Raw genomic sequence first — 20002 nt, forward strand, 5'->3', positions numbered from 1 at the left:
TGTCACATCTGGTAGCTGCTCCAAAGACATGAGCAGAAAGAAGTTTCCAGAGTTCTTTAATGTGAGAGTTGCAGTTCCAGAACTCTTTAATGAGACTAAAGACTCTGTAGCCGTCACGCTCCCAGATCTTACCCACGATGCAAAGCGCTTAGCTCCTTTTGATGTCACAGAGTTGCCTCGGGCAGGGGTAGGGGGTAAGGATGGGGGCGGTGTGTTTGCATCTGTGTGTTTGTGCGTGTGTGTGTGTGTGTGTGTGTGAGTGTTATGAAGCTAAGAGCTCCATCCAGCGCCACAAATGGGCGTTTGATCGTCACGAGAGATGAAACGATGTGTGATGAATTTAACACTTAACTCGGTGTGAGAGGCTTGATGATGCGGTTAGGAAGCTGATCCATATTAATGCTCTCCTGCCTCGACAGGACGCCCCCTCACACTTACAGCTCCCGCACATATGTAGTTGGAGAACAGGGCAGGTGGCTGCCCTCCCAAATCTGCAACTCTAAATCACTGCACCTCAAGGCTGCACACTTGCCTGCTGGCCAGCAACTGCAGGCCCTCCAACCTGATCCCAATCGAGCTGCAATAGGTAAACCATGTCCTCGAGCTGTCAGCCATCTCTGAACTGCATGCACTCACTAATGCCACATTTCATCCCTCCCTGCACATAATCACAGCGCATGGCTCCCTGTCATAATATATTGCTGTTTTTGAGTCTGATGGATCCTTTCTGAGACTTTCCAACCTGTCGAAAACAGTTTCCAGAGACAACCAAACCATAAAACACGAGACAGAGTTTGTGAGCCAAACAACAAATCTTTTATTTACACTGAAGCTTGAATCACACTGTGGGAACGACCAGTGCTAAGCCACTGCCTGACATGTCAAACAGATTCCAGACAAGTCAGTTTGCTGTTAGAGTATTGCTGTTGACTTTCTACTGTGTGTACAGAAAAAAAAAAAGAAAAAAAGAACGCAGCAAGAGCCAAAAAGGTATTATTTAAATGCCTCAAATGTTTTTCTTTCTTTTACAATTTTACACAACTGCTGATAAAAGAGAGTCATAAAAGGCTCTCAAACAGAAAGGCTGTGGGTGTTTTGAGTAAACTAAGACAGGCTGAGGAGAAAAGAAGGTTAAATTGGAGCATTTTAGGTCTGCAAACATCACTCACATTTAATGCAGACCTCAGGTCCCTTTTAAATCCACAGTCCTTTAAAAATTTGTTAATGTAAATCAATCCATTTAACAGATTCTTCAAATGAACTGACACCGGGTAGGAGACTATTGCTGAGAGTAGGCCATACGTGGTTGGGTTGAGTGTAGGTGAGAATACTGAGGCTCCCTGTACTAAGGCGGAGTGAAGCAACACAACGGAGGAGTGGGGTGATGGGAAAGTGGACAGGCCGTTCAGACTGCAGAGCAACAAGGACTCCTGCTGGAGCTGAGTTGGACAAATATGAAGATATGATAGGGGGAAAAATGAGAGAGGTGCGTGCTCAGTACTTCTTGAACTCTACGTCATCTGGTGGGCTCATTTCTACTGTTCTCTTGCCCACATCTTTCCAGTTGGTGCTGAGGACCGTACCACCTGACTCCATCTGCACAGGGAGGAGAGACAGGAGAACAGCAGAATGAGCCGTAATTACAACTGCAGTTATGCAACACCTTGCATAACTATAAATGTCACTGCTTAAAATTGCCTGGGGATTAGGGAAGTCCTCTACATCTTTAACAAGTATAGATGAAGAAGGTGGATTTTGCACCAATGTTTCTTCTTTTTCATAATAAGCTGAAAAGATAAACAATTCCACTCTTGATATCAACCTGCACTAAAGCTGACATTTGGTTTCCTGGAGGTCATCTGCTCTGGGTTGTTTAAATGAAATGTAGACATGACTACTTCACATGAAAGGTTAAACACAAATCAGTTTTTGTTAACGCATAATGCTGATTCACCCCAATCATTAATCAATGCTTAGCTGCAATCATACAACCTTACACACATACATCCACACACATAAACACACTGTTACGGAAGCTCATTAGGTAGACAATCTGTTACTGCTGTATTAGTGCACCCTGCATGTACTACATTACTTTCACTTTAAGTGATGTGCAGCTCAGGGGGTGTAAATAAATAGCTCTGTTTATGCCATAAGGAAAACACAGCATGTTTCTTATAGACGTGACTGTGACCAGTCCACTTTACACTCAGTACTTCTGCTGAAGACTGTGAGGACACATGTTGATGTCCGAATAACGTATATATAATATAAATGAATGGTGTTAATGTGTGATGGCATGCTGGAGAAATAGTGAACAAAGAGGGTTATACTCCATATTTTCTTTTATATAAATTTAAGAAAAGTAAAGTTGAATGATCACAGCTATAGATACCAGAGCAAACAGACACGCAGCTAATTCAAATAGAGAAGAAAAGGTGAGGAATGGAGGCAGAGGCTAGAAGGCAGAAAACAACCCTCCTGCAGGACAACACAGCTCAGGAAACTGGAGGTGTTGCCACAGTCACTGCTCTGTAAAATATTGAGTTGCCTTTGCCAGCAGCTTATAGCTAACACCTGGTTTGTTGGAACCTTTGCTGTTTGAGACAAATAAACACAAGTGGTCCTGCAGTCAAATTCACCGAGAAAGTTTGTTTGGCTTTCTGTCTGACCACACCTTTAATATTAATGACAGATTTGGAAATTCCAGGACTGTGTTTCACTTTATCATAATCCAGTGGCTACAAAGTCCAACCATGCAATAAATTAAACATCAAATGTTTGCTATTACTGCTGGCAAATATGTAGTTTGCTAGCTGATTAAAACACCTAGCTTGGTTAGCAAGCTGTTACCATGCAGACACCAATGAAGTTAGCAAAAACAGCCAATGACTTTCTTTCAGAGGGCTAATTTCTGTGTGGTTTAATAGTGATTTACAAATAAATGTAGCTTTTTGTTTGCTGGAGTCATGTTTTTTGATTGGTGCAAAGTTCAGATCCACAGTTATGAAACAACCAGGACTTCACAAAAGAACACAGTTATGCTAAAATTGATATATTGTCAAATTAATTTCACTGCTTCCCTGCGTCCCTTTCTGGTTTCTATGGTTACATGAATACTGGCCAAAAAAGTTGTTAGACGCTTAAGAATAAAACTTACAAAGGACTTGTTCATGGCTCGTTTGACCTCGTCCGAGCCATCTGAGTAGATCTGCTGGAAGAGCTTGTTGAGCGCCGCGTCTCCCTCCAGCTTCTCATTTTTCTCCTCCTCGCTGATGTCCACCACCATCTTGTCCCATTTGCAAGTGTAGTGGGAAGATGTTGGGTACTGATCTGATGGTCAGGAGAAGCATTGTTAGAAAGGCTACAGTTCAGAGGTTTTATATAGATACAGTATTTAACTTTAGCAAAGACGCAGATTTTAAACCAGTGGAAAGATATTTGGCAAGGAGCGCTCCTTTGAACTTGGAAAAACATGGCTTATTGCATTTATAAACAATGAGGTGTGTTCAGTAATTTTACAGATCGAGACATACAACTGGCAGGTCTGAACTCATTTTGCATGGATGATACTTCAATGCTGAGGGATCGCATCATGATTTGATTTCTATATTTTTGAGAGCAATAGGCCCACCATAATCCCAAGAAGAGATGGAGAGGGAGAGTGGGACATGTAATCCAGACACAGATTTACATAAACACAGCACCAGACCCACAGTAGACATATTCAGGCCAAGTGTGGACATAAGGCAGTGTGATCCCAGAAAATCAGATGTCACATCATGTTCGTATATAACACTAGTCTCACTTATAAGCAGGCACTTATAAACAAGGCGAGGCTGAGCTGGTTGCAAGAAAAGCATGGTCTGAATGCCCGCTTAACTTTTACTCCCCCTTCCACACAGGCACAGGCACAGGCACAGGCACAGGCACAGGCACAGGCACAGGCACAGGCACAGGCACAGGCACAGGCACAGGCATTTACATAAGCAATTAATCCTGTCAGCAATAGGAATGTGTGGGCTAAAATACTGAGTCATATTTTGCTGTCATACCTTTCCTTCTCCCTGCCTACTTTCACCATCAGACAAATGAAAGACTAGCAGGGCTTGACTGCCCACTCTTACTTTATTGCCGAACAGACAAACACAGGCGCTTATATTGATCTTTGCAGAGAAAGGGAAAAATAAGAAAAGGTTGGGGGAGAAACACAGAGGCAGAATGATGAGAGCAGAGACAGGAGGGGAAAGGAGCGTAAATGCTGAAGCTCTGGACTGACTGGGATTGAAGTGTTTGATATTGGAGTCCTGTCCCTCTCCCTCGAGCTTCTCCCATCTGGTGGTATCTGTCTTCTTCATCTTGATCTCCACCTGACAGAGGAGAAGAGGAAGAAAAGAACAGGAGAGAACAAGTGAGATAACAGTGTTTAACAAAATGGCCCTCTTTGTTGCAGGGGACAAAAATAACACTTCCATCAGAGTGACATCTTAAAAGTACAGGTCATCAGATCATTAGTGAGGCTGGAGAGTGTCTGTTCAGAGCCATCCTCAGCTCAGCCTGCGAATGTGCGTTTGTGTGTGAGGGAGAAAGACATCAGGGATATGTGGGGGCACAGCTCAATCTCAAACCTCACTGACAGACATACTGCACTAACGAGATGCCTGTCAGCCAGAGGGCCAGCGTGAGAGACGGCGCGGGATGGGGAAGGAGAGAGAGATCCTAATTCCACACAGCAGCGTCTGATCATTACACCAGGAGAACATGGGAGAGGAGGAAAACAACGGACACATGCTTTTAACACTGAGCTGCATTGACAGGGCACATACCAGCGAGACATGCAAGCTCCAGTACTATGTGGCTCCCCCATCCCCCCACAGCCCCTACCACCTATTAACAGTGTGTGTGTTTCATATGAAAGACAGTGCTAGTTATGTTGGTGCAATTAAGGAACATTTCTGCTCTACTGGGCGATGTGATGATTAATTTATGAGAGTGCCAGCAGAGAAGAGAGGAACTGAGAGGTAGGCAAGGTTAGAGAGGAGGAGGCAGAGAGGCTGACTGGCACTAAGTGAAGCGTGAGTGACTGAAGCAGGTTGGGGGAAATAAGACAGCACGATCGCTGCTACTTTCCCCACCGAGGTGATGAGCCGGTGCAAGTAGCGGGTACGCTGATAGATCACTTTGGTATGTGTCAGCGTTTTCTGGTCCACAAAGGGCCTTGTGTGCAGCGAGGCATCTGTGCAGTGTCCGAAATTAACTTTTTGGCTCACCTGCGAGGGGATGAGCAACTAAATAAAGAAGAGCTCTGCTGAGAATACAGGTTACTGCCCAAATAATTCATATTCAGCTTTCCGACACCTTTTTTCAAATAAAAATTAGATCACATTCTGCGATCATTCAAATTTAGCATGCTTGATTATATAAGAGGAAGTGTAAAGTGAATTCTCTTCAGTCCACATGCTTGCATACACCTATAGGGCCAGCATGCTTCAGTAGAAGTGCTTGTTGTGCAATTAAACAACCCTGAAAACACAATTAAGAGCTCAAACAGACTTTGGGTTAATTTCTCATAAACTAGCAGTCATGACATGCTTAGTTCACACCTTATTAAGGCTGCTATAGTGCAGAGCTGCAAATAATTGAAGCAATTAGTCAAAGAAAATTGATCAGCAAATAATTTACTGTTTTAATTATTAAATAAGAAAAAACAAAAACAAAAAGAACAGCACGACTAGTTTCTCAAATGTGAGCATCTGATGTTTTCCTTGTCATATATGTAAATAAAATGAGCATCTTTGTGTTTTTGAAGCGTTGGTTGAATAAGCCAAGCAATTTGAGTACATCACCTTGTTCATTTTTCAGTTTTCTGACACTTGTACACACGACAAAAAGCAGCTCTGGTACTGAGGCGTTAAGAGTACTATGCTACATGATCAGGGATGTGGTCACATGTACTACAAATCTCTCTGTTGGGTGTGGGCTGAGACTCATCTGTCTAAATTTTTAACTCAAAGAGGCTAGTGCAGCAGTGATTCTTCTCCATCTGAGATCTAGTGTGGACTTTCTTCTAAACCTTACTAAAGCCAATGGGTAACAGTATTTACAGCATTGTTGAAAAAATGTGTTTTCTCTGAAATAAAACTGAAATGATAACAGATGGCCATAACCTAAACCCATATTATTCCAGGAGACATCAGTGCTTCTAGTGGTGATTGGTTAAACCCAGCTCATCAGTTGTCAGGGTGGTCCCTCTTTGTTAGAGCAGTTTGTGTTTGATAAACTGACTTCAACTGACTTCTGGCACTTAGGTGTAAGGTTCCTGCTGCCATATCAAATATATTTTTAGTTTTTTGACAGGTGCAAATGCAACCTGGGCACAGATGCTCTTTTGAGCTCTGTTGGGGGTCTTGTGGTGCTTTGAAGGCTTCAGTAGGTATCAAAGTGTTGATTTGCCAGACCTGCTCTAAAGGCTGACAAACACTGCTAATTGGGTTTCAGCCTAGTCTAGTTTAAATTTATTTATTTTTTTTGTATTTTTAGCAGTGCTTGTATTTTGTTAAGTTACATTGGAATATCTCTAGATCATTTTTATTATGCGCGTAAATTTTTGAGTTACCCTTGTGGATACAGTTTTATATTCTGATATTAATTCTAAAATAATCTAAGTCACGTAATCTAGTGAGCTTCTAACTAGGCACCAAATCATAAGCCTGTCTGACTATTTTAATTGGATTTGCTCATAATCACAGTAAGTTTATGGCTGAGACAAAGTATGAGATCGGAGAAGACTCACCATGGCAGACTAAGCAAATTAAATGTTATCATCTTAAAACTTTACAGCCGGTGTACCAGGTGCCATTTATTGTCTTGAATGTTTCTGCAGTGTGAAGTGCAGCAGAACTTATGCTGAGACTCCGTGTGTGTGCGCGTATGCTTCTATGCGTGCTCCCGGGCCATACAACATTAATCTGCTGCCACATCTGTGTTTCCTGGCTTTTAGGAGACATGGCAGGCCAGACGCCATGTGTGTGTCTCTCTGTATGTGTTTCTGTAAGTGTGACAAACAAAGCGATAGCTCATAAAGGGATGTGACAGCAGAACCACATACAGGGGCCACCACCCACAGGACCCCAGAGGCTGGACTATATCTCTCTCACTCTCACACACACACACACACACACACACACACACACACACACACACACACACACACACACACACACACACACACACACACACACACACACACACACACACACACACACACACACACACACACACACACACACACACACACACACACACACACACACACACACACACACACAATTTACAGAGGGACACTGGGGTGTTACTTGTCACCCTTGGCACGTGAGTTTCTATACCCCCTCATCCCCCCTCCATGCCCCCAGCATCTTCTTCCTCTCTACTCAGATCCCTGCAGTTTTCAAAACAAACTGGACTGAAAAGACGCATAAATGAAATAAATAAAAACATCCTTAGACATTGACAGGCATGCAAATTAAAGAGGGGAGACACCACTTTAGCCATTTGCCGAAAAGAGATGAGTTTTGGACTGAATGAATGTGCAAGCCTGGATTTGAAAATTGAGGAGTGTGTGTTTGCGTGCATGAATTTGAGTGTGCGTGCCTCGGCCGTCTGTTCTGATCAAACACACTGGTGCATAATTGGCTCCCCGTTGTCGTGGTGACCCCTGCGGTTGGAATGCCTGTCGTTGTGGCGGACAGGAGGAGGTCGCACTGACGATAATGTGCCACAGACGACACTCATGCACATACACTGCAAATACTCTGTGTAGATGGCACAAGTGTGTTGAAAGATTACTGTTCAGTCTCTGTATTTGTGTATTTTGACTGTGGTTGTGCGAGTGTGCGGGCGAGCACGCGCATGCAGACTCATGCCCGGCTTAGCCTCTCCCTGCTAAGTTGTCTTTAAAGACAGCGAGGAGATGAAGCGTAAACATTGGAGCGAAGAGTGCAGGGCAGCCTATTACAGAGACAGACAGACCGACATTGGTTAGGAATCAACAGCTCTGAGGGTAATGCATTTTTTTTAAATGCTCATTAGGGATGCATGCCAATCTGGAGGAGGAACTTGATTTGCTGATGCCGTTGTTCATTTGAATGTTTTCTCCCCCCAGTGGCTTCTTGGCTTCAGAAAAATGAAATTGCTCTAAAAAATTTAAACGAGACTCGCACCAAGAAAGCTACTCGGTTTGTGGGGGTCTCTCATAGTGTTGTGCATGCAATGTGTGTGCACACACTTTACCTGTAGAGTTAGGAGCTTTAATGCCATCTTGACCCTGAGAATTCTGTAATTATCAATAAAGGCTTATGAGCTCAGTGTTTTAAACACACACACACACACACACACACACACACACACACACACACACACACACACACACACGTATATGTGTATGTGTGTGTGCAGGGTCCATGTATACCCGAGGAGCCCACTGGACCAGGGAATAGTCGGGGCTTTGTGGGAGAGGAGGAGGGTTTGAACACACACTATCCTTATCCTAGAGTAGGTGTGTGTGCTTGTATGAATGTGAAAAACAAGACAGAAGGTGTGTGTGTCCGTGAGAGGGTGTGGGGATATTAACAAAACAAAGACAAACTTAAACGCTGAAGAACGAGGAAAAAAAGGCTGTAAAAGATGAGAAGAATCTTAGACCATCTTAAGCTGTGCTCTCTCTAAGACTGTGCCCTTGTTTAAGCTGCAACCCACGAGCACCTCTGGTATGCAGTGTCTGCTGTTGCCATGGAAAAGTGAGAGAGGGAGTGAGTGTTTTTTAAGAGGGGGCCGTTTCTGTGGAGGTCGGCCTCTACTCGGCACAGTGCAGCCAGTAGATATAACACAGACGGTACAGATGTAAGGTTATGAAACGCAAATGAAGAAATGTCCCAAAGTCTTTTTACTACTCTGTCACCATATAGTGTGTAATGTCAGCACGTGTGATCATCGATCTCTCCCAGCCTATGCTATAAAATAAAAATATATATAATTGCTTTCAGAGACTCTGACTTGCATAGTTGAGACTTTCGTTGTTCATCTTCTCAGACACTTGATGTAAACTTGATTTTATTGTTGCTGCTTGTTCACTGATGTTATATAATAACACGGCAACAAATCTAAAACTAATAAAATAAATAACTAACCTAACAATATATATAAGGCTGGCAATTGGTTTATTTTGTTTCATTACACTAGTACCTAAAATCTTGTAATCTAGTACGCATATCAAAAGGAAAACAAAGATTTCTTTTTAAATAAAACCCCTTTCGATTTCATACTCAAGTATTAAAAACAAGCTTATTTATAAGATGAATGAAATACAGATGAAAACTAATATTTGTGCTAAATCTAACACATTTTCATCATACTGATAACATGCAATGTATATTGTGAAGTGAAGTAAGTACATTTGTTTGTTTCTTGGTTTTTTCAGAAGACCAGGTTTCCCAAGGCTTTTGCTCCTGTTTGTCGGAGCTGGAATTGGTGTCTCATTATAGTGAGTAGACACACACGCAGCTTCTCTTCTCATGTTGCATACACATTTAGAAGAAAGTGCACAAATAACAGGTTAACACGGGCTGATTGTACCACTCAATTGTTTAAAATCATGTGATTTGCACCTGTCCAGTGCTGAAAAGCAGGTGCAGATGAATATAAATTAATACAATGTAAATGGAACTTATAACAGCCAACATGACTCATCTGTATTAGCTGTCTCAAAGACTATAAAAAGTATAAAAAGACTGGAGTTAATCAACAAAAACAAATAAGCTAATAAAAATATAGATCCAAGTATAATAATCCTGATAATAATACATAGAACACAATAATAAATATTAATATGCATATGTGACTACTGGTACTTAGGAGGAGTTGTGACTTGTGATCATTAAACTTGAATATGAATGTGATGACATTTGTATTGTAAAATCACAAAAGGCTTTATAAGCACTGTTCTGTCTTGATGCTTGACATTTATGTATTTTACTATATTTACCCTGGTGTTCTAGCGAAACATCGGCTTTGTTCATCTCTCTCATAAAGGTCATATGTCGCCTACTCTTATTATTATAAATAGTCCTAAAGATTGTAACATTTATGAGGTATGTTTTACTCGGGATGAGTTTAGCTTTGTTTGAAGTTAATAACATTTCATTAAGATGTATTCTGTAGATTTACTGAACTAATAGATGGCTGATATGCATCTGTGTGGCAGTTCCAGGCTTAGACTGCGTAATGAGCTGCTACCTCAATAAAGTCATAGTTAAATATAAAGCAATGCAGAGAATTTAATGTGCATGTGTTTATCACCTGCATAAGATAACTATATCCTTTTATTGACTCAAAATGGATGTTTTATTGAACACACGTAGGAACGATGTGTCTAAAAATTCTGGAAAGATCATCCACCACCAGAATCATTGCTAAGTGTAAACAGTATTGACAGGACCAGATTGATCAATGCCCTAAAAAACCTCCCCTTAATGATTAAAAAAAAAAAAAAAAAAAAAATCAAAACAACAGACAAAAGCCTGCCTCTTGATCCACAGGCTAAAACCTGAATCAGCACACTCATTAGCCCACATCCTTGATAATACACACTAATTAGCCTATAGTAAAAAGCACCCTTCCTACTCATTAGGCCCGTAATCACCTTAGTGCTGAGGAACTCTCAGCAACTACAGCCATAATAAATGTGAGTATGTGTAGGAGTAAGGATTTATGCATCTCCTGTTAGCTGCTCAGATGAACTGGGATCTCTACAGGAGCCGCACTGTATAAGTGAGAGTGGATTTTCTCATTTCTACTCCAGTCACAGTAAGCTTTAGCAGCATTAAGGAATTATAGGTAGTGACAGCCTACTTTATAATGCTTTAAATTATTGAAGACATTAAGATGTTAATCTCAGAGTTCTAACCTAAGACAAGATCAGTCACAATTTCAGGGAGCTGTTTAAACTCACATGGCCATAGTTTTCCCTTTGCCTTTTTCACTGGTATCTGACATTTGATTCATTATCTTTTTTTTTAACATAACAAAAAGTTAACTCACACAGGAAGTGATAAATGATCAGCTATTAAACCGATAAAGGCTTGAATACCCAGAAACTTGCACCTCATTTGATGGTCTTTGGTAAAGAGAGGTGCCTGCATTTCTCGAGTGTGTGACATTTCATATTTACTTTATGGTGACATAAAAAAATTGCTCCCTGAAATGTTTAATACTTGGATTATTTATTGCTGAGAGGAACTGCAAGGAGAGCAGGGCTACATACACGTTTCTTCACTGATTCTACGTCAGATTCTGACTTTTCTTTGACTTTCAAAAACTTTGATGAAGTGTCTCCATGACCTACAAATGTTGTTTCTGCCTTAGTTGTTTGTTTTTCAGTTCAGTAAAGTTGTATAGTGGTAAACAGGTTTATTTTCCACCACAGCTAAGCTCACTCTGAAGAAAAACATTGGAAAACCAAAACTCTATACTGTATAATAATACTGTATGTGTAAAACAGGTTATTCAATATATTCTATGAAGATTGCACATTTGTAAAAATCCTTGACTTGCTCAGCAGAAGTATCACATTTTCAGACTTTCTCCTGACATAAATACATGTCTTGATGCAAACATTCTCCAGAAACGACTAAAACCTTTTGTGTGTTTATGATGCAGCTGACAGCTATGTTATTCTGACAACTCTGCTTTGTTGACCCAACCTTTGGTCTACTGTGGTCCCAGTGAGGACAAAAGACAAGTGTTTTTGTCCTCTGAGCTCCAGTGTAAGACAAGACACATCACATTGCTTTGATGTGCCTTTTAGAGCACAATGGACCATTTAACACAACTGGTGTTTTTGAAAGCAAGCATGTCTGACACACACGTCTTATTTCTGCTTCATGAGCACGTCATCTGTCTCACTGTTAAAACTACCACAAAATGACTTTGTTAAATGAGATGGGTGTGGTACCTTGGTGCTGAGGATCTTGAAGTAGCTCTGTTGAGGGATGATGGGATGAAGGAGGTGGAACTGCAGATTGTAGTTCTCCCCTGACACCAGGTGTATTGTGGCAATGAGCTTGAAGACACCAGATATAAGGGGAAAAATATGAATATGTAAGAAGAGTTTTAGATAGAACCATGGCTGTCAGGAAAACTGTCCTTTGATTTCCTACAGTGACTGAAATATATAATTCCTTTTAAATTACATTTAAAAAAAATCCTTATGCTGAAACTTTTGCATTAATATTTTGCTCATTAACTGGACTGAGAGTCCAGATTGTGAAAACACACAAGATAAACAAGTTAAAAATAAAGAAAGTGAGGATGGGGTTAACATGTCCACGTCCATGTCCATGAGATGAATCATCTGATGTGGCTGGTTTGACGGCCAGGGCGGCCAGGAGTATCTTCACTGTGTCCCCTTCAGCCACAGAGTGACCAGTGATGAGAGGAGGTCAGACAGCTCCTAACAGCCTGTCACTCACTGGGTGGCTTGTTGGTTGAGAGGGACATGGCCTCGGCTGTGGCCCAAATCCTCACACTGCTTTCACATTCAGTTGGAAAATGCTGCCTGCATATAGAAAAATACTGCCTGTTTTTTTTTTTTTGTTGTTTTTTTTCTAACAGCACTTTAACTTGTAAGCATTTGCAATTCACCACTTTACTAAAAGTGGACTTTTTTGATTTGGGACCAAATGAATGCAAGAAGTAGTTCATCGGGGATAAAAGCTTAGAAAGTCAGCTAAAGTAGCTTTTGGGCAATTCCACAAAACTATCAAAGCCTAAATATTCATTTCGAATTGAATTCCTGTGCTGTCTGTAGGTATACAGCTGCTGCACTCAGTCACCAGGGAAAATAACTAGAACCACTGCCTTTCATCTTTAATTTCTTTTGTATATACTGACCTAGTAAAATATATATGAACCTATCTGTACTTCGCACCACAGAGAGAATTTAAGAAGTGACTGTGTGATTCAGAGCAAGTGAACTATTTCTTTTGAAATGGGGTAAACTCAGTTTGTTATTCTATTAGGAAAGACAAAGCTGTTCCCTGGGGTGCCCTGCAGTTACCCCTCCGAGAGAGGGAGAAAGAAATGGAAAGACAGAAAAGAAAAGAGAAAGAAAGTATTATCCCTGGAGGGCTCTATGGCTGATCCTAGATCAGTTATGGCTTCTATCTACAGACAATTAGGAGGTTGGAAAAGGCTGGGGAGGGTAAATTGTTCTTAGATCTGTACTTTGGGGGCAATGTTAACAAGGTACCACTGGAGGCATAGTTGGGTCCATGGGGAGTGTGTGGGAGTGTGTGTGTGTGTGTGTGTGTGTGTGTGTGTGTGTGTGTGTATGTGTATGTCTGTGTGAGACCCATCTAATGGTCCCCCCTGAGGAAACACCCCAGAGCTCTCTTCTACACACAAACAGAAAAAACTGATTTGCTTCGTTTCAAACCTACATTTAAGTGTTCGTACCTCTTTTTCCATGAAGTTGACACACACACCATCCTTGGCTACATTTTTTGCCATGATTGCGACGATGACTTGAGATTCTGTTTGGTACCAGTCATATCTGAAAGAAAGCCACACATAGAAAAGAATGAAAGTCTAAATAACACATAGAAGTCCTTTACTCATCTTACTGATTATTTCTATTTTACCATCAATTTGATGAATATATGAAGTTAATGTAACCAAAAATCAAGAAATTCTTATTATTACTATTATCTGATTAAATTTTGTTTACACACTCTCACAGGATGTTGTGCTTCGATGCATTGAGTAAGCTGGTATAATAAATAAAACATAAAGCAGATGTCTCTATAAGGTACATTTCCATTTGTGCACTTACTTCACAGGTGGAACCACTGGTGTCTGCTGGTTCATTCATTCCCAGACGGGATGACAATTAAAGAAGATGAAGATAAAGATGGTTACAAAGCAGATGGATGGAACAAAAAAGCAGACAATTGAAAAAAAAAACTAACAACAAAGGAAGCTTAGTAAGGCTTCCTTATTTGAAGCAGGAGCATACACAGGGCTTGTGCTCTGTACCAATGCTGAGAGCAACAGTGCCCCCAGGTGGCCGTGCAGAAAAACTCACCCTGTCAAGGCTGCTGTTTTGTGTTTGATCTGTAGAAAGAAGAAAAAATTGGGTTTGTGGCAGTTAGAAGACCTGAATACACCACTTAACTGCCTAAACCAAACTCTAATCTCTAAACTATGACTCACTCTTGTTTACAGATAAATGACAGCAGACAGATATGGCCCCACAAACACACTCTGCCAGCCTTTCCATCAGTTTGTTCATTGGTCCATCCACGCCCATTATAAGCCCTGTGAGCTCAAGCAAGCCTGATCACCGTTTACCAGCATGCTATCATACATTATTCACTGACTTTATTACTCAGAGGGAGCGAGCAAAGAGAGGGAAGAGGGAGATGAGATGATAGGAGGCGTGTTAATGCTGTCTTAATGAGGTCATATTTTAAATAGTGAGGAGGGGGCTGTTATGGGAAAAAGGCTGTGTGTTTTCATAAAAGTAGAGTGTCACATGTGATGGAATAACCAGGTGCCATATGTGTGTGTCTTGTGTGTTGATTGGTGATAAACACACTGTCGCCAGAAAACACAACAACTGCTCCCGGTGTGAGCAAGTGTAAGCGCAAGCAGGGTACTGTCAAGTTTTAGTGGGGGTGTGCATTTGTCTGTCTGTGTGTGCATGCAGTCTGTGAGCAGGCTTATGAAGGGCTGGGTCTCATCGGGGGCTTTCAAACATCAGTAACGTTAACTCTGATGAATCATCCCGCTCCTGGGAGAACGTGTGCATGTGGGTGTGAAGCGTGTTTGTCAAAACTCATGCGCTTGTTTACTTGAGATGATCCGGAGGGCCCCGGCATCCCCGGCAAGCAGAAACACACCATGCTGCATGCTATGTGTGTAGCATGCATCTGTTATTAGACTGATCAGCCCTGCCTAACACCCCACTACTGTGAGCTCAAACTGCAGATGCATAGATGTGTGCCTGCTCATTTCTTCTAACAGATCATGGATTGGTAAATCAGCTCTGAGCTTAGTGTTTGAAGGCAGGGAGAAAAAAGTGCATGTATTTGAAAAAAGCTTTTTGTTAGCAAAACTTCAAAAGCAAATAGTATGTAAGAACATTCAAGAAGATTCATTGGGTATTACAGTCGTGAACTTTAGTAAAATGTTTTTGTCCAGTGGTACTTCAATAGTGAGTCGCACATGTGGGTGTCGAAAACAAATGTCACATGACCTGTAAATTATGGGACCAGAGAAACCAATGTGAGAATGATATCCACCAGAGAATAATGTCTGCCATGTAGGGCTGAACGACTAATTGCATTTGTGATAAAACTAATTTGCTAACTGCAAAGGCTGCGGTTACACTTTGGTCATGTGACACACAAGTGAGAGTAGAACAATCAGCAGAGGCAGCATTAACTTAGCACTCTACACTGTACCTTGACCTGTTATACAAAGGCCTTAGGCTCCACAGAACCTGACACTATGCAAACTTTACTGCCATAGAGGAACAGTAGATCAGTTGTGTGGAACCATTTTGGCTTTAATAAAGAAGATGCTGTCCAGAACCTGCCTTGCTCCTGTTGTCACCTCACAGGGCAACACTACTAACCTGTATCAGCACTTAGAAAACACCACCAGGACACGTACGATAGCTGCATGGCTAAAACGATGACCACCAATGTGTCCAATAAGCCAAATACCACCTGACAGGGATCACTGACCAAAATGTTTGAAACCATAACTCCATAATAATGTAATTCAAAATGACATGTGGAACTTACTCAGCCATAACAGAGTTCATAACTAAAGATATGATGCCCCTCAGTACAGTAACCAAGCCTGGGTTTATGGCTTCGATAAATACACTGAATAAGCGGTACAGCGTGCCCTCCTGCACATGTTTCAGCCAAGTTCCTGTACCAGAGCTACATAAGAAAAGCAGAGAGTCACAGCAGAGTTTTTGACATGTGGTCAACCCAGAGAGCGAAGCCCTATCAGAGTCTCATGGTACATTTCAATAATAAAGACTTCAACCTTACAGCAGGCTTATTTGTCAGTGCCTTATGTTGTCATAATAATAATTAGATGTTTACAAGGCTGGAAGTTCAACAAATCAATCAATATACTACTGTGCTGCACACAGTAGTATATTGATTGATTACTATGATTGAAGTACTTAAAAATGTCATTGACATCAATGAATCAACAACTTAATTTTCATCACAACATATAGGTCTGGGCCTGAAAGAACAGATTATGTTTAATATTTTTAATATGGGATTGGTCATAAGGAATAAGCAAGTATAGATAATAGATGGATGGGATTGGTCATATTTATTGCTCGTGTTTGCTGAATAATACAAAAGATAACAGACTTGTAACATAATTCCATAATAATTTGCAATTTTGGTTGAAAAATGTTTTTTTTTTTTTTAAAATCGCAATTAGATTATTTTCCAAAATCGCCAACTGCCATGTGAGATACTTTAAGGTTGAAAACGAAACAAGCAGCACAGCTGCATACAACATTTGCAGTGCTATGATGGAAAGGTCAGTTCTTTTTAAAAATTTTTTAGCTGACCTGTTATTTCAATAAAAAAATAAATCAAAACATTTTGAAAAAACCTTAAGTGCTTTTTTTGTTAATGCAGTATTATTAAATTGTCAAATGGGAGTATATAATTTGCAGTAATTACACAAACTGTGTTCACATAAAGATGTAATGTAGTATTTAATAAAAGTCAAGCATAATACAACTTAATATATACACACACACACACACACACACACACACACACACACACACACACACACACACACACACACACACACACACACACACACACACACACACACACACACACACACCAGAATCCTGTTGTGTTATTTTTCATAAGAGTCATACTCCCAGTTACTTTGTCATTAAATTCAACAGATGATGAACACAGTTTTGAGCCAGGACCTTCAGTATTTGGATACAAATGTATAAGAAGTATTAGATTGGAACTGATATTAGCCGATACCTAAACTAAAAAAAAGCTGCATCTGTATTGAGGCAAAAAAAACAAACAAAAAAAAAAAACTTCACTGGGACATCCATAGCAGAAAAGGATCAAACCTTAATAAAAACAGACATAAATGTCTCAGTCGAGCTACTTACCTGCCATCATCTCCTCACAACGTTTGATCCAGACCTCAAAGGATTTGTCAGAAACTGGAAATCACAAAAAAAACAACAGAGCTGTTGCTTGGTATAAACAAATGTGCTGTACTTTGGAAAGTAGAGAGTGAAACATTTAAAGATCATCATGAAGCCTAAAGTGGTCTGACTAAGTGCTAAAGAAGGCCAAAGTTATTTAATGTTTGTTTCCAGTAGAAATTACTGGAAGGAGGATAAAAATAACTTTAATACACTGTTTCAAACTGATTTGATTATAGCAGAAGCCTCCCAAAAATAAGCCAATTAATTTGATAACAGAAATGTTTGATGATAATGAAGGTCCAACTGCAAGAGTCAGTACCCCCCTCATTAGTGAAATTACTATTTTTTTCACAATTTTGTATGTCTGCTTTCATTTTTAAAGCAAAATTTGATCCTCCAAGACGTGAACAATACTGATGCACAAATCTGTGAAGTAATATTCTGCCATTCTTCACAGATAAATGAGTTACTGTTTGCCGAATGGGTTTTGTTGCTCTACCTCCTGTTTTAAAATACTTTTTTTTAGGATTTTTTGACCTTTTTTCCCTTTTTAAAAGCTCTTGTGTGATTTGGGTTCACTGTCATACTGGAAAATTCCTCTCCTGCCAACCTTTTTGAGACTAGGAATCCTCGGCACCGTGCAGCCGCTGTTGTAGTTCTAGCCAGGTCTGCACCAAACCTTCAGGACCCCATTGATCCAACCTCATTAATTTTGGTTTCATCTGACCAAAGAATTTGCTGCCAACATTCATCAGACATCTTTTTAGTTTGATCCAATTTTATCTGATCAGTCACTGAATCACCAGTCTCCACTGATAATCTTTGTGCCAAGTCAGACGCACGTACCGTCTGTTTTTTTTTTAATGCAAAGTTTTATAAATAGTGAATTGTGGGGCATCATTTTCCATATTACACTTTTAAGATACTTGCCGCATGGTCAGAATGGAATATTTTTGAGGCCACATTTTAGGCAACAAAGATCATTGGATTAGTTTAGAAGTTTGTTCTTAATGATGAGAGCGAAGCAGACTGGTTGCAAGCAGGCTGTCAGAAGGTTTGCTTTTTAGGTCAAACTAGGTTGTACTCACCATCCAGTTGCTCTCCCTGAGTGAATTCTTTATGTGCTGTCTCATAATGGTTCAGGTGGTACTCTGCTATTCTGCATTTTGAAGAGAAATTAATGCTCCACACACTTATTTTATCTTAGAAAAATTGTCACAATTTCTGACAGACTGTTAAAGCAAGAAGCAAGAATGGTTTGGGTCCATTAAAAGTAGCTTCAGTTTACCTTACACACTAAAGGTTTCATGCACATGTATGTATATTGTATTGTATGTATATGTGTACATCCTTTGCCATGTCACAGTACGCACCCTGTTCGCAAGAAAGCAAGGGCAAGGCTAGGTTTCAACTGTTGTGCTTTCTTGGCATCATCAGCAGCACCTGTGAAGAAGAAAATATTATGTTTAGTATAAAGTGCCTACACATGCATCCAGGCTATGTTACTTAGGAAAGGAATATTCTCATAAGTCTGATTTTCTCTAGTGAACTCTTTATATAAAATTCACCTCCAAGGCAAATTGTTGTTTATTTAGTTTTAGTTTATTAAGAAAGGGCCCAATAACTATTGTATACTCATATAGTGTGTGCTTTATTAAAATAAAATAACTGCTTAAATGTATAAAAACAATGTTGAGTAAACATATCCATAAACAAATATGCAGTACGGAGGCTTACAGCTGTAGTTTTTGAGAAGTATGTGGGCATATGCACGCTGGCAAAACCACTCTGCATTGTCATAGTCTTCTTGCAAGGCCTCATTTAGTGCCTAGAAGAAAAGAGACTGAATTTACATTGGCATACATTCATGTTCAGACAAAAACATACAGGTGATAGAAAAGCATCACTGAGCAAACGCTAACACTGGAGACTAGTTTGGTATTCAGACCATGACAATTTATGATTCAGGAGCTCTATCTAAATCTAACAACCACACTATACAATAAACCTGATCCTGATTCTCAGTGTGTTTATGTTTATATATGTCCATCATTCATTAAGTTAACGAGGAACAACAAGGAGGAAAGTCAATTAAACGTGGTTTTTCTAATTGAAGCTAAACATATTGTAGTTTCTAATGTCTTGATTTCAGCAGGACGCGTTAGCCCGTTTCCTTGGTTAGCTAGTTACAGAGCCAAACCGCGCTAACATGGCCTTAAATATGAACACACGCTCAGTTTCCTCTAAAAAGCTGCTGGTCAGATAAAGTAGAGGTGTGTGTGTGTGTGTGTGTGCGTGTGTGTGTTTGTGTGTGAAAGAGCCGGCAGACGTGTGACAAACTCGCTAATTAAACTTGATAAACTTGGGCTGCTGTGTATTTACCTCCAGAGCTTTCTGCGGATCCTCATCAATGAAGCTATCGGGAAAGCTGCTAAAGCCAAAGTGAGACAAACAAAAACAGATGATTAAGAGAAACAGACGTGAAAATAAAACAACGCCGACTACAAATGTTGGTTCTGTCTGACCTTTCGGCTGCCATGAGTTTTCCACGGACGTAGAGGAGGTTTCTGAAGTGACAGGAAAGTTCTCGATGTGGAGCCTGCTAGAAATGTGACAGCGGCTCAGCCCCACACAGGCCTGTCAACATCCGCCCGCACGGCGCTCCAACATCCAGTGCGCCCCCTGGCGGCCTGGAGGCGTCAGTGCAGCGTTTCTCTC

The 20002-nt window shown here is 40.6% G+C and overlaps 1 protein-coding gene across 3 annotated transcripts; it reads right to left on the reverse strand.

The window, feature by feature from the left end:
• Positions 1 to 793: 793 nt before the first annotated feature.
• Positions 794 to 19963, reverse strand: sugt1 (SGT1 homolog, MIS12 kinetochore complex assembly cochaperone). Of its 3 annotated transcripts, none has more exons than XM_026314097.1 (13): positions 19810 to 19963; positions 19667 to 19715; positions 19022 to 19112; positions 18658 to 18727; positions 18373 to 18443; positions 17243 to 17296; positions 14138 to 14166; positions 13886 to 13908; positions 13510 to 13606; positions 12008 to 12115; positions 4280 to 4370; positions 3161 to 3333; positions 794 to 1596 (listed from the first exon to the last, which is right to left on the reverse strand). In XM_026314097.1, the coding sequence occupies exons 1-13, from the start codon at positions 19821 to 19823 to the stop codon at positions 1495 to 1497; spliced, it is 972 nt and encodes a 323-aa protein (XP_026169882.1). In that variant the 5' UTR covers positions 19824 to 19963; the 3' UTR covers positions 794 to 1494. The 3 variants fall into 3 exon arrangements, with proteins under 3 accessions (XP_026169882.1, XP_026169881.1, XP_026169883.1); XM_026314096.1 differs by having other exon boundaries at positions 13886 to 13911; XM_026314098.1 differs by having other exon boundaries at positions 13886 to 13911; positions 19667 to 19712; positions 19810 to 19954.
• Positions 19964 to 20002: the final 39 nt, after the last annotated feature.

This window comes from Mastacembelus armatus, chromosome 17 (genome assembly GCF_900324485.2).
Source record: "Mastacembelus armatus chromosome 17, fMasArm1.2, whole genome shotgun sequence".
In the NCBI taxonomy this organism is placed as follows: domain Eukaryota; kingdom Metazoa; phylum Chordata; class Actinopteri; order Synbranchiformes; family Mastacembelidae; genus Mastacembelus; species Mastacembelus armatus.